A 13,463-nucleotide genomic window follows, 5' to 3' on the forward strand; every position below is an offset into this window, starting at 1 on the left:
TGAATCCCCTATTGGTGCAAATGTGATACTTCCCCCCCCCCAAGAAATCTGGATAACTGAAGTTAGGACTGCTGCACCAGACAACGCTCTCCCCATTTTGATTTTCACATGCGTAGTGCTTTTAAGGAAGGTTGAACTATTTCCTAGGTATAAATATTAATTATGAGAATTATATTTAAAAAATCACACTCAGTGATATTTATTTTGTTTCTCCTTCCTACTTCTCTGCTATCTTTCTTCTAGAGCACTTCTACAAAGCTGTTTATTGTGGATGTGGTGCTGCTCAGGCATGCATGTTTTGTGTTGCATCCACACAACGTCATCCTCATCAAAATGGCACCCCATATTTCCCTGTTTAATCCAGTTTGATCCAGGCTTCCCAGAAAACCTGATAAATAAATGGGGGGGGGGATAACCCTACACTTAGCAGGAATGGTAAATTTGGTTTAAATTGGAAGGAGCGGGGAATACGAGGTGGCATTTTGATTAAGAATGTACCATGTGGACACTGGAAAAAATTCCACTCATGAGCAGCATTGAATTCACAAATTAGCTCCTTCCAGCTTCTGTCTCATTTTGTAGTTCTTGGAGTTTCCATAGTGCTAAAGACCTCATTTCCTCTGGTACCCTGTTGCACTTCCTTTCCTCCAAGCAACCAGGATGCAGCTTTCCTCTGTTGGGTTCTTTTAAAATCAGATACGGCTTTGGAACTGTTATAAGGAAAAACTGCTCTGGGGGCGCTCAGGCAACAGTTTTTTCTTATTGAAAGGGTTAATCTCAATACTATCTGCACCTAAGCTAACTTCTGCTTTTGTGGTTAAGCAGCTAGCAAAAACCGCAATTGCAAGCTGTGAGCTACTTCCTCTTTGCAATTACTTGAGCTCTGCAAACCAGGAACTACTCTCTGCACATGCTCTTTGCTGCAGTAACGCAAGAGAAGAACACACGAACAAGGGAAGGAGGGGCGTTTAGCTAGCCATATGCCATATAAGGAAATAAGCTTAACCTTGCTAGCTGATTGGAGAATTTGAAGAGGTGGGAAGAGATGGGCAGACTCTCAGGTATAAAGATGCTTGTTTATTTGTATCTAGGGGCCAGTCTTTTGGGAACGATCCCACTGGCCACCTCTGTGCACAGATTTCAATAAAACTTTTTTTCTCCAAAGAAGAATCTTTCCTGGTGCTTTTTGCTCTCTCTTCGGCCCTGGGGACGCAGGCAAACGATTCCCTGGCAAGGATAAGGCTTCAGCCTTCATTTTGGTGCGATGGCCGGGAATTGCCCCACCCCAGGGGGCCGGGGAGGGCCAGGCCCGACCTCGGTGAACAGCCCCGGACCGGCGTTCGCGGCTCCAAGTGCGCACCCCTGCCTGTTCGTGGGGGGAGCCGGCCACACCGCTCCGGAGTGAGACACCTGGTCGAGGGAGAAAAGAGGACGGCCGAAGGAGGGGTCCGCAGCGGAACAGGTAAGCCCAAGGGAAAGGGCGTGGTAGGAAGCCTGATCAGCTTCCCCTGGCTGTGAGCAGTAGAGTGCCGCCAGAAAAGGGATAAAGGGTCTGGCCGTGGCAATAAGGTGCCGCCCCGCCAGACAGGGACGGGAAAAGGGAAAAGGGGAAACAGAGGTGGCAGTGGAGTGCCGCCAGTAAGGTTGGGGAAAGGGGAAACAGAGGGAAAATTATATTGGGGTGTGTTTTGTGTGTTGTGTGCCAGATACTCCAGTGGTTGAATTGTCAAGTGTGGGCCGGGGCTTAGCGTCCCCTTGGCCGAGCGATTGCAGGGCTGTGCATTTCTTAGCAACGCGAGTTCGCCAAGTCACAGCCTGTAGTGGTTGGTGTGTGAAAGGATCTTAAGCCCGGTTAGGAGCGGAGTATCTGAAGAAAAATGGGGTCTGGGGCAAGCTAACGTAGTCCTCTGAAATGTTTTTTAACCAACTGGAAAGCAGCTACGAAGCATGATGATTGGGTTCAAATTGAGAAGAGAGAGGATGTGAGGTTGATTGGCCCACCCAAGGAACTAATTGGCCCTCGGAGGGCAGTTTTAATTTGCAACTAATCAACCCACTATATCAAAATATCTTGAACGTCCACCCAGACCAGATCCCTTATATTTCTACCTGGAAAACCAATGTAGAAAAGAATCCACCGTGGCTGAAAGCCTGCCGAGGCGACGCCCCACAAAATACAATTTGTGCAGCCCAACCGGCAGGGAAGTCAGAAAGGCCCCCCCGGTGATACCAGAGCCGGAAGGAGAAGAGGGGGAAGTTATTAAACCGCCGCCACCCTATGCTCCACCAACTGCCCCTCTAGCGAATCCCCCAGGCCCAGGGCCCCAGGACCAGGGAGGAGCCGGACCTCAGCCTGAACCCTCCAAGGTTGATGAATTAGAGAGCGAAGAGGAAGAGGATGATGAGGAGTTTATGAAGGGACTAATTGAGTTAGCAAAGAAAGGAAAAATGTGGACACAGTATCAGACAATTGAGATTGCAACAGTATGTACAACCCTATGTGAAAGAAGTGGATGTTAGTTCCCATTTGTTAGCAGCAACCAGGGTGTCCCTCCATAAGTCCCATAAGGCACAGAAAAAGGGTGGGACTGCAATGATGCCTCTACGCAGAGTGTATGACCCACCAGCCCCCCAAGACAGGGTGGGGAAGCACCACCATGCACTTATACAGTCCAACATGTGCCTTTTTTAAGTGCTGATGTGTGCAATTGGAGAAATTAGAACCCTACCTTTGAGGAGAACCCAGATGATATTGCCAACGCCCCATTATAAAGGCTGCCTTTGTAGCTCAGGCAGCGTCCGATATTCGCCAAAAGAAAAAATCCAAAAGCATGAGGGGTGCATCGACCATGGGCTGCAATGGATGTTAGAAATAGCTCAAACCACTTACAATCAGAGAGATGAGGAGGCCCAGAGAAAAAAGGAGAAGTATCAAACAAGGAAGTTGATGACATTACAGGCAGCCGCCCCCACCCCTCAGGAAAGAGGAAGTGCCCGGGGAGGAGGGCGAAGCCGTCTGGGGAGGAATCAGTGCGCCATCTGCCGACAGGAAGGGCACTGGAAGAGAGAATGCCCTATTCTATTATTAGGAAGAGATTTGTTGGTAAAGTTGCAAGCCCAAATTACTTTTAAAGCCATCGGGAGAAGCCACAATGTCCATTATGTCACTTGGGGAACTGGTTGTGGAGGCACCCCTGAGGGAGTACTGGCGCCTCATGATGGTAAAAGAAGAGGAGGGACCCATCCCCGCCAGTATTCTGGAACAAGTGAACCCCCCAGGAATGGCAAAGAATATCCCACCAATAATTGTGAAGCCCAATCCATTTGTCAATCCTGTTGCAGTAAATAAGTATCCCATCCCACGAAGGGCGACTGAAGGAGTGTGGGTGCATCTAGAGCGACTGCTCCAACATAGGATCTTGAGGCAATGCCAATCATAGTGGAACACCCTTTTGTTACCAGTGAAGAAAGGAAGCAGGCTATTATCCTGATACCAGAACCAAAGAACTCAGTGGCTTTCTGGGGTCTGCAGGATTTTGTAGGATATGGATATTTAATTACAGCATCATTGCCAAGCCTCTACATGAGTCAACCAGAGGAACTGAGAGAGACCCCTTTGTTTGAGGCACAGAACAACAGCAAGCCTTCGTGGATTTGAAGAGGGCACTACAGCAAGCCCCAGCGCTTGGCATCCCAAACCCTGAGAAACCCTTTACTCTATTCGTGGATGAGGACCAAGGGACAGCGAAAGGGGTTTTGTGCCAAAATTGGGAAGCTGGCAACAGCCAGTGGCATACCTATCTGAGCGCCTGACGCCTACAGAACAAGGCTTACCGCCGTGCATGAGAGCAGTTGTGGCAGTAGCCACCCTACTGAACAAAGCAGACAAATTTATTTTTGGCCAAGACACTGTTTGTGTGACCCCGCATGCAGTCCCAGCTCTGCTTGGCATGAAGGGTACCTATTTCCTCTCCCAAGCAAAGATGATGAAGAATATTTTAGCAGGCCTGACCTCAAAGATGAAGCAAACCCCCACTGGCCTTCATGGTTTGTGGATGGAAGCAGCTTTGTTAAGGCTGGACAGCGGAAGGCAGGCTATGCAGTGGTAGCCTTGGAAGACCAAGTGATCGAAGTGCAGCCACTCCCGCCTGGAACGTCGGCCCAGCTGGCATAAATAACAGCGCTCACCAGAGCCCTGACCCTAGCAAAGGGACACTGCAGATGCTCAGGAGCTGACATTGTCCGAAGAAGGATGGTACCTTACTCATGATGACAGAATATGGATCCCAGAGTCCCTTTCTTGGCAGATTGCTCAGAGATACCATGAGTCCACCCACATGGGACCAGATGCCACAACCAGACAGCTGAAGCAGTGCTTCTACATAGCCCACCTTTATCAACTGGCAGCCCAGATTTCCAGGAAGTGCCCGCTATGTCAAAAGAATAATCCCAGAACCGGACCCTTGGCTCCCCCGGGGATTCAGCATAGTGGAACTGCACCCATGGAAGACCTTGTTGTGGACTTCACTGAATTGCCCCGCTATGGACTACCTAGGTCAATAGGATCTGACAATGGACCAACCTTTGTCCACTCAGTTTTGCAATAACCCCCCATGCTAGTCAAAATGTGCAGTTTGATAATTATGTGCAGTAATTCTCCCGAGATTTTCTCTTTTCTTAACAGGTGGACCCAGGCCCACTGCTGTTAAAAGTTGCTGACCTCACCCCTTGGGTCCACCACACTTAAGTGAAGAAGGCTATTTTAGATTGGACAGTTACACCAAATCCTGATGATCCTCTGAAGCTAACCATCTCCAGAAGAGCGCCAGACAACCGCCCTACTGGACAAGTGGATGGGAGGGACGCCCGCGGGCAGCGTCCCCAACGTAGAGACTTTTTTTTTTCCCCAGCAAATTCTGAGGCACCGCCAGGACTTTTGATATTGGGGCCAGAACTCTTTGATATAGTCACTCTGTGTGTCAGGTCTCTGCAAGGGTGGATATATATATTCCTGTGGGTATATGTTAATATATGTAGAGGGAGAAGCCCCTTTCGGATACAGTATGTTGGGAAGAAATCATGAGAGTATTAAGCATCCACAAGGACAGGTGGGAAAATTGGTTAAGATAATAGGCTCCTCCTCAGAGAGGTGGGACACAACCTCCCAAAAAGCAAGGCAGCTGATAGAGCACGAGTATCAGTGGGCCCTTCAGCAATAAAATAGATATGTCCCAGATAATAATGTCAGCATTTCAGCCACCATTGATCACATGGAAACAATGATAGCCAGGAACCTGCTGAAAACTACAGGAGGTGATCTATGGGGTTGGTTATATTTCTGGCTGCCTCATGGCAGTTGGCTCAGGCATATTGTGGTATTATTAGCAGGGCCGCTATTAATCCTTTTGCTTCTTTGCCTCTGTATACCCTGCTTGGTGCAATGCTTACAAGGTGTGATGCAAAAAATAAAAATAAAATATCATGGCCCTTATTGTTCTCCCCCAGGATTATAAACCCAAGAGACCAGGACGAACCTAGGAGATAGGTTGTCCAAAAGAAGAGGAGGGAATTGAAAGGGTTAATCTCAATACTATCTGCACCTAAGCTAACTTCTGCTTTTGTGGTTAAGCAGCTAGCAAAAACCGCAATTGCAAGCTGTGAGCTACTTCCTCTTTGCAATTACTTGAGCTCTGCAAACCAGGAACTACTCTCTGCACATGCTCTTTGCTGCAGTAACGCAAGAGAAGAACACACGAACAAGGGAAGGAGGGGCGTTTAGCTAGCCATATGCCATATAAGGAAATAAGCTTAACCTTGCTAGCTGATTGGAGAATTTGAAGAGGTGGGAAGAGATGGGCAGACTCTCAGGTATAAAGATGCTTGTTTATTTGTATCTAGGGGCCAGTCTTTTGGGAACGATCCCACTGGCCACCTCTGTGCACAGATTTCAATAAAACTTTTTTTCTCCAAAGAAGAATCTTTCCTGGTGCTTTTTGCTCTCTCTTCGGCCCTGGGGACGCAGGCAAACGATTCCCTGGCAAAGATAAGGCTTCAGCCTTCATTATAACAAAAGTAATTTTGCACAAATACTACTACACAGGAAGTATGCGGATGTTGAGAAACCAGAGGCCTTTCTCTTGGGCATGGTCGGCCAAGTGGTGCCAAAGAAGGACAGAACTTTTTTTATGTATGCTACAACAGCAGCAAGGATACTCATCGCAAAGTATTGGAAGACGCAAGATCTACCCACTCTGGAAGAATGGCAGATGAAAATGATCGACTGTATGGGACTGGCAGAATTGACGAGCAGAATCCGTGACCAGGGAGAAGAGTCGGCTGAAGAAGATTGGAAAAAATTTAAGGACTATTTACAGAAACATTGTAAAATTTAAGAAAGCTAGATGGTGTTGGATTGAAACTGAGAGGTTTCTAGCTGCAATAATATATAAGAACATAGATGGGGAAAAGAAAGGGTTTGAAAAATAAGGTATAAGCTGTAATGCTTTAAATGAAGGATTTGCTGAACAAATAATCTTAATTGGGATACAAGAAGGAGAAGTATGAGGAGGTCTGAGAAATTTGTTATTTAAAAGTATGGTTTATGAATTTTATGTCTGTGTTTAATGTTTCTGTTTGTTTTGTTTGTTTGTTTGTTTAAAAAATTGGAAAATTTAATAAATATTCTTAAAAAAAAAGGAAGTATGCGGATGTTGAAAAAATCTCACCCCATGGCAAATGTAAAATGTGAAAACTTTGCAGAGGTGAAGGCATGCTGCATGCACTCCAGGCACTCATTAAGAAGTCACCGCATTGTTAACTTACAGTGTTATGGTATACATACCTATTCAGAAGCAAATATTTGTGTTTAATGGCGATTACTCCCAAATAAGATAAAGTGGGTGTAGGTTTGCAGTAATCAAACCAGATTAAGGTTGGAGCTGTACTAATTTGCAGACCGGGGGTGGGGAATGCGGACCGGGGGTGGGGAGTGGGGACCCCCCCCCAAAAGGCATAGTACTTGACAGGCCCATGCAGATCTTGTCTGCGGCCCAGGGCAGCAGTCTTGTTAGAATAAAGGTATAAACTCAAACGTGCAGGAAACTCTGTCCCCCTTAGCCCTACAAGGCCCATGTCAAGTGTAGGCCTACCTGGCTGCCTGTTGTTCCCCGGACTGGCCTGATCTTTGATAGTACAGTCATACCTCATGTTACGTTTGCTTCAGGTTGCGCGTTTTCAGGTTGTGTCCCATGGCGACCCAGAAGTACTTGGAAAGGGTTACTTCCAGGTTTCGTCACTCGTGCATGCCCAGATGCGCAAAATAACGTCATGTGCATGCGCAGAAGCGGCGAATCGCAACCTGCGCACGCGCAGGCGTGAGTTGCGTTCTGCTCATGTTGCGAACGGGCCTCCGGAACGGATCCCGTCCGCAACCAGAGGTACCACTGTACAGAGATGCACCACTATGGTTAATTACAGCTACTGGAAGAATAAGAAATCGAGATAACAAACTTTTTAAAAAATAAAAGAATGGAAATGGTTTGTTGAACCATTTTTTACATATTTTACAGATAAATAGTAAAACAGATAAGAACATTGGCAGGATTATTGTAATACCCTGCAGTTTCATAAGAGTATGTATTTAAAGTAGATGACTAAATGAGCCAAATTAAGTTAATTTGGACATGTAGGAGATATTAAAAATAAATTTAAGGAAACGCAGAAAGAGGGGGAAGGAAGTCAAGTTTTGAAATGTTAAAATGATTGTAAAATTAGTGTAATGTATAAATCTGAAAAGTATAATTTAAAAAAAGAAAAACTATGGTTAATGGCAGCAAGGTATGTTAGGCTGGGTTATTGACTGACCCAACAACAATTGACTGTTGATTACTGAGATAATAAAACTGGTTTGTCTGCCTTTTGGTGCAAAATATCAGGAATAGAACACAGCAACCAAACCACCGAGGGCAGGGAAAATACTTCCTTTTGTAGCTTTGTTTTTATTTATCACCTGATTTTGCCTGTGAATGTAATTCATTTACAGTTACGGATGTTCATCTATACATACATACATGTATATCTTCTAAAAATATTCCCCAACTATGTTGTTTCTACTCTTAAATCTGAGTCATCTACATGGTTTACGGTGGACACCGTTGGGAGTGCAGGACTCTTGCATCTTTGACAACTGTGTGGAAGGAAGCCATTAAATAGGGTTAGCCTCCCCTAGCTGGAAAACGCAATTGCAGCAAAAGCTTCGCCTGTCAATATTCTATCTACTGTACCAGGAATTTTTCTAATGGCTTTGCAGCCCACCATTTTGCTTTGGAGCCCTGCATCCCAAAGAGAGCTCCAATTTCCAGAGAGCAAAGTGTACATGCGAACTTGTGCCTCTGTGTCTGGGGCCAGGAAAATCCTTGTGGCCCCCACCTCAAGGCTCCCCACCTAGACTTTCCCCAGCCCTTGCTGGAAAAACTAGGGGTCGCACCTGGGACAGTCTGCACGCAAAACAAATGCGTGACCACTGCGCTGCTGCTGCCCACCACCCCACCCCTACGCCTTGGGACTGCGTTTGTGCTGCGTGCGACTGGATCCGATCCTGCCAGATCCCTTCTTCTGGTGCATGTCTCCTTTATGCAACCCAGCTGTGCGCCGGGAGGAAGGCGGGGATTAATTTCCAGACCGGAAATGCCTCCCGGGCAACGGAGGGAATCACAAACACGCCTCGCCTTTCCTTGTTTACAAAAGGGCTCTCGGAGGTCCCGCCTCCTAAAAGCCGATAGGGTGGCTGCCCTGCTCGTTTGGACAATAAGGGGCGGGGCATAGCCAATTTTAGAAATGGGCGGGAGCACTTTGTCCGGGCGTTCCTATCCTTTGGAAAGGGCGATCCTTCCTTTGCATAATAATATTTGCGCTTTATAATGATCGCGGTGGCAGGTGGACTCGAGCGCCGCCTTTGGAGCGGAATCCCAAACGCCTCTCTCGTTCCTGGGGAGTAAATGTCACTTAGTCCCATCGGAGCTGCCGGGATCCGATGCACCGCTTACCCGGGAGTAAGCCCCGTTGGAACTCAGCGGGGTTTGCACTTGAGTAAACCTGCACTGTGAGTCTGCTTCGACTCGCAGCTTTATGCAATTCGCCCACGCCCTTAGCGCTATTGTATTTGCTGTATCCGGCCCTCCTGTTTGTTTGCTTTACACGTTATGTTTTTGTAAAAAAGAAAGTCTAGTGATTTGCTGAGTCATACCGAACTTGCTCTTTTCCCCAGCACTTCAGCAAGCAGCGTTTTCTGCCGGGTTTGCCCATCTCAGATCGGGGAGAAGGTAGGGAGCCGATAGTGAAGAAGAAAAAAGGGAACAGCTGCGGGACCATGATAAAGGTCACTTTATATGTGGGAGGGAGGGAATTAAGAAAGCAAAGCAAACTTCTGATGGGCATATTTGCAAGGGGGAGCAAAGAAACTGTGCGATCCTATGCATGTCCTCCTCAGGGGTAAGCCTCGGTGAGTTCCGTAGGGCTAGCTCTTTAGGTAAAGTGCATAGGATTGCCAGCTTAAAACCATTGACTAGTTGAAAAGAAAGTCCATTTGCTAAAGGGAGCGTGTCGCCCCTTTGCCTGACTGATGCCTTCCGGCCCAGAGAGAGAGATTGTGGCTGGACGCTATTTAAGATGCACGTCTTCTTTTGGGCAGGTGGTGTGAGGTTTCTTTTTAGGACTTGGTGCTGTTTCCCCAAGGATGGCTGCGAGGAAAGTTGTCAAAACGGTGCTGAGCAGGGAACAGGCGGAAGGAGTTGGCGCTCGGGTTCGCAGAAGCATTGGGAGGCCTGAGGTAAGGCGCTGGTTGTTTCTGTTTCACATGATGCCCTAATGCAGCCTTGGCCAACTTGGGGCCCACCAGTCATTTGGGACTAAAACTCCCATCAACCTAGCCAGCTCCTGGTCATCCAAAATTGTCACGCCTATGTGGTTAAGGGGTGGCTAAGGGTACCTGAGCTCCAGATATTTTGTGTCACCCCCTTCCCTCATTGCCTATCCCTTTCCCTTCCTCTTTTACACTCTCTCTCTCTCTCTCTCTCTCTCGATATTTAAAAACTTGCCTTAGAGCAGTGGTACCCAACCTTTTTTTTGGCCATGCCCCACCTAAGCATCTCTAAAATCCTGATGCCCCCTCCCCGTGACATATAATTCTTATAATTCAAAAAGTGAACTATAAATGTCGAGGAAGCCTAAAAGGCCATAAACTGTTAATAACTCATTCTCGAATTGCCCCCTTTAAAAATCAGATTGCTCCACTGTGGGTCATGTGCCCCACATTGGGAACCACGGCCTTAGAGGGTTCAAATGCCCATTTGGCAATTAAACTCATTGGGTGACCTTGGGCCAGTCACAGCCTCTCAGCCTAACCTACCTCACAAGGTTGTTGTGGGGATTGAATGAGGAGGGGCAGATGAACCATGTACGCCACCTTGAGCTCCTTGTAGAAGAAAGGTGGGATACAAGTCCATTAAATAATAGTAAACTAGTAGGCACAAATTTGTACCTTGGGTCTTTAAGTACCTTGCTATTGGTGTATGTATGCTAGGGTGTTTGATGGGGAGTGTAACACAGGGGTGGCTAAGTCGGGGACCTGATAAGCCCCCCCCCAGCTTATTTTTATCCCCACCTCCCTCAAATCCTACTAGGTTTCACAGTGGCAGCAAAAATGTTGTGTTTTTTTTAATGTAGATTTAAACCTCTCCACCTAGCATACAAAGACCACACCCTCCTTGTCATCAGATCAATAATGAGCAGAGGAGAGCCATAGCCTCTGCCTTAGGTGATCTGCATGCTCATGCAAGTGTGTGGCACCTCAGGCCCAAAAAAGGATTAGCCATCCCTGTGTAAAACAGATTATTTTCTATATACTGTCATCTCCACGGTCCACTGATAACTTGAAAGACATGAGGTGCGGTGGCGCTGTGGTTTAAACCACTGAGCCTCTCGGGCTTGTCAGTCAGAAGGTCGGCGGTTCAAATCCCCGCTACAGAGTGAGCTGCCATTGCTTGGTCCCAGCTCCTGCCAACCTAGCAGTTCAAAAGCATGCCCAAAGTGCAAGTAGATAAATAGGTACTGCTCCTTTAGGAAGGTAAACGGCGTTTCCATGCGCTGCTCTGGTTTTGGTATTCTGTTGTGCCAGAAGCGGCTTAGTCATGTTGACCACATGACCTGGAAAAACTGTCTACGGACAAACGCTGGCTCCCTTGGCCTGTAAAGCGAGATGAGCACCGCGACCCCAGACTAGTCTGTGACTGGACTTAACTGTCAGGGGTCCTTTAACAGCATGGATACTCTCCCCTTCTGGCAATTATGTCGGTAGTTCCCAAATTCTTTACCAGTTAACTTGAATTGAATTCTGAACAGAACAACCCTGCGAGGTAGGCTAGGCTGAGAGTGAGTGACTGGCCCCAGATAAACCCAGTGAGCTTCCATGGCTGTGGGAGATTTGAACCCTATCCTCCCAGGGCGTAGATCAGCACACTAACCACTACAACACACTTGACTTTCCTCCAAGTTTGTAGCTTGGTTTTGAGGCAGAGAATCTTCCCACTCTGCAATTTCATACCCTTTACCTGGAGCTGCTGTTAGATGGTTTGAGCAAAGCATCTTTCTCCTGAGATGCTTACCTGGGGGCTGTAGGTGGAGTAAGGTAACCCCATGCTGTGTTCCTTGATAGATGAATTTGGTGTCCCCTTGCTAAGGCTGTGAACATCAGTGGTGTGCCTTGAGTGCCTATAGGTGGTCTCCTATGGGTGGGGCTATAGAGGGAATGGGTGCAATCATTTCACATTCTCCATTGACTTCAGTGGGAGAGTTTAATTTAATGTCACTTCTTTGGAGAATTGGGGGCAGGACTGACTTGAGCAAGCATAGTATACTGACATAAACTTCCATGTTTACTTAGACATAAAACTTGTTGAATTCTGGTAGGGTTTTGATTGCAACCTAAGACCCTCGTGCTATGCCCCAAACTCTGCCTATCATTATTATTTAGCATTTTATGACAATGTAAACCCACTGTGTCCAACATCTTTGTGTTCCACTGCTGCATAGGAGCTTGCGATCTGAGTAAAATAAATTATCACTAAAATGACACCAATAACAATAAAATACTAGCACGGATTAAGCATGGGGGCATGTCAGAACAAGAGTTGGCACTGAGTCAGGGTGAGAGGCTTGCCCCAAAAGCCTTGACAGCTTTCCTAAAAAGCACTTTCATCCTCATCAAGTGGGTGTGACTTGGAGAACAGGACCACACAAGTTCAGTTGTACATGGTCTCTCTCAAGCAAGTCACTTAAAAAAAAAAAACTTTGTAAAATTCTTGCTGTTTTAATTTTCAGTTGAAAAATCTGGATCCGTTTCTGCTGCTTGACGAGTTCAAAGGAGGAAAACCGGCTGGATTTCCTGATCACCCTCACCGAGGTTTTGAGACTGTAAGTTATTAAGGGGTGCTTGCTTATGTCTGCCGGTTTTTACCATTGCTATAGTACATAGTTTGGAAATGGGCCACAGCTCAAGGGAAAGAGCCTCTGGTTTGCATACAGAAGGTAGCAGGTTCAGTCCCCAATGGCATTTACTTCCGGGTTTCAGTCCCCAAGTGAGTTACTTCTGGGTTTTGCTGCATGCACAGAAGCTCAAAACGACAAGCGGCAAATTGTGACCTGCAGACACGCGGAGATGGGTTGCGCTCGCTTCAGGATGCAAACGGGGCTCCGGAACGGATCCCATTCGCATCCAGAGGTACTACTGTACTAAGCTAGCTGGACCAGCGATCTGATTCTGTAGAAGGCAGCTTGCTATGTTCCTGAGGCCAGCTGACTTGGGCCTCAACCCATGACAGGCCTCACATGAGACTCATTAAAGCGTTGTTTGTTTGGCTGGTTCTGTGAGATCTCTTCCCCTGCGGAGAGGAGAGAGAGAAAACAGAAGAGCCCACAGAGGCTGCCCACTGTCTCTCATTCCTATATTCCAGTTGAAGTGGCCTACATTGCCCTCTCGGAAAGCCTGGGCTATTCAAGAAGCACCTTGCTTTGAACGAACAGAGATATCATCTTTACAATGAACTAATTCTCTTTCTTTTATTAGCGGCACGGCAACTCATAGCCCCAAACCAGAAAAGTCTGATTATCTCGCTATGGAGACAAAAGGTGTGGACAAGTCACATTAATGGAAAGGCTAGCTAAACACATGAAAGCTCCGTCTGGCAAGAAATTTCATAAAAATGCTGCACCCTTTTATGCCTTTTCTGTTGAGAACCCAGCGCTATGGCCTCTCCCACAGATGCGCATGCAATTATGGTAGACTGTATTCCTGTTTACCGTCTTTATTATTATTACAGTGGAAAATCAGTAAAATACAATTAACGTCCTACATTTCAAGCACATGGTTCCCCCCAGAGACTCCTGGGAACTGTAGTTTACCCTTCACA

The 13,463-nt window shown here is 46.9% G+C and overlaps 1 protein-coding gene across 4 annotated transcripts in view; it reads left to right on the forward strand.

Annotated features, from left to right (window-relative positions):
* The first annotated feature begins 8,818 nt into the window (after nt 1–8,818).
* PIR (pirin) overlaps nt 8,819–13,463 on the forward strand; it is a 28,999-nt gene continuing 24,354 nt past the window's right edge. The window contains exons 1-4 of one of the 4 annotated variants that reach the window (XM_053387172.1): nt 8,820–9,100; nt 9,266–9,320; nt 9,689–9,826; nt 12,376–12,468. In XM_053387172.1, coding sequence (XP_053243147.1) covers nt 9,734–9,826; nt 12,376–12,468 — 186 coding nt within the window. In that variant the 5' untranslated portion in view covers nt 8,820–9,100; nt 9,266–9,320; nt 9,689–9,733. Of the gene's footprint in view, nt 9,321–9,688; nt 9,827–12,375; nt 12,469–13,463 lie in introns of all 4 variants that reach the window. The other 3 variants (XR_008330270.1, XM_053387171.1, XM_053387173.1) reach the window with 3 other exon arrangements.

This window comes from Podarcis raffonei, chromosome 4, assembly GCF_027172205.1.
Source record: "Podarcis raffonei isolate rPodRaf1 chromosome 4, rPodRaf1.pri, whole genome shotgun sequence".
Classification (NCBI taxonomy): Eukaryota; Metazoa; Chordata; class Lepidosauria; order Squamata; family Lacertidae; genus Podarcis; species Podarcis raffonei.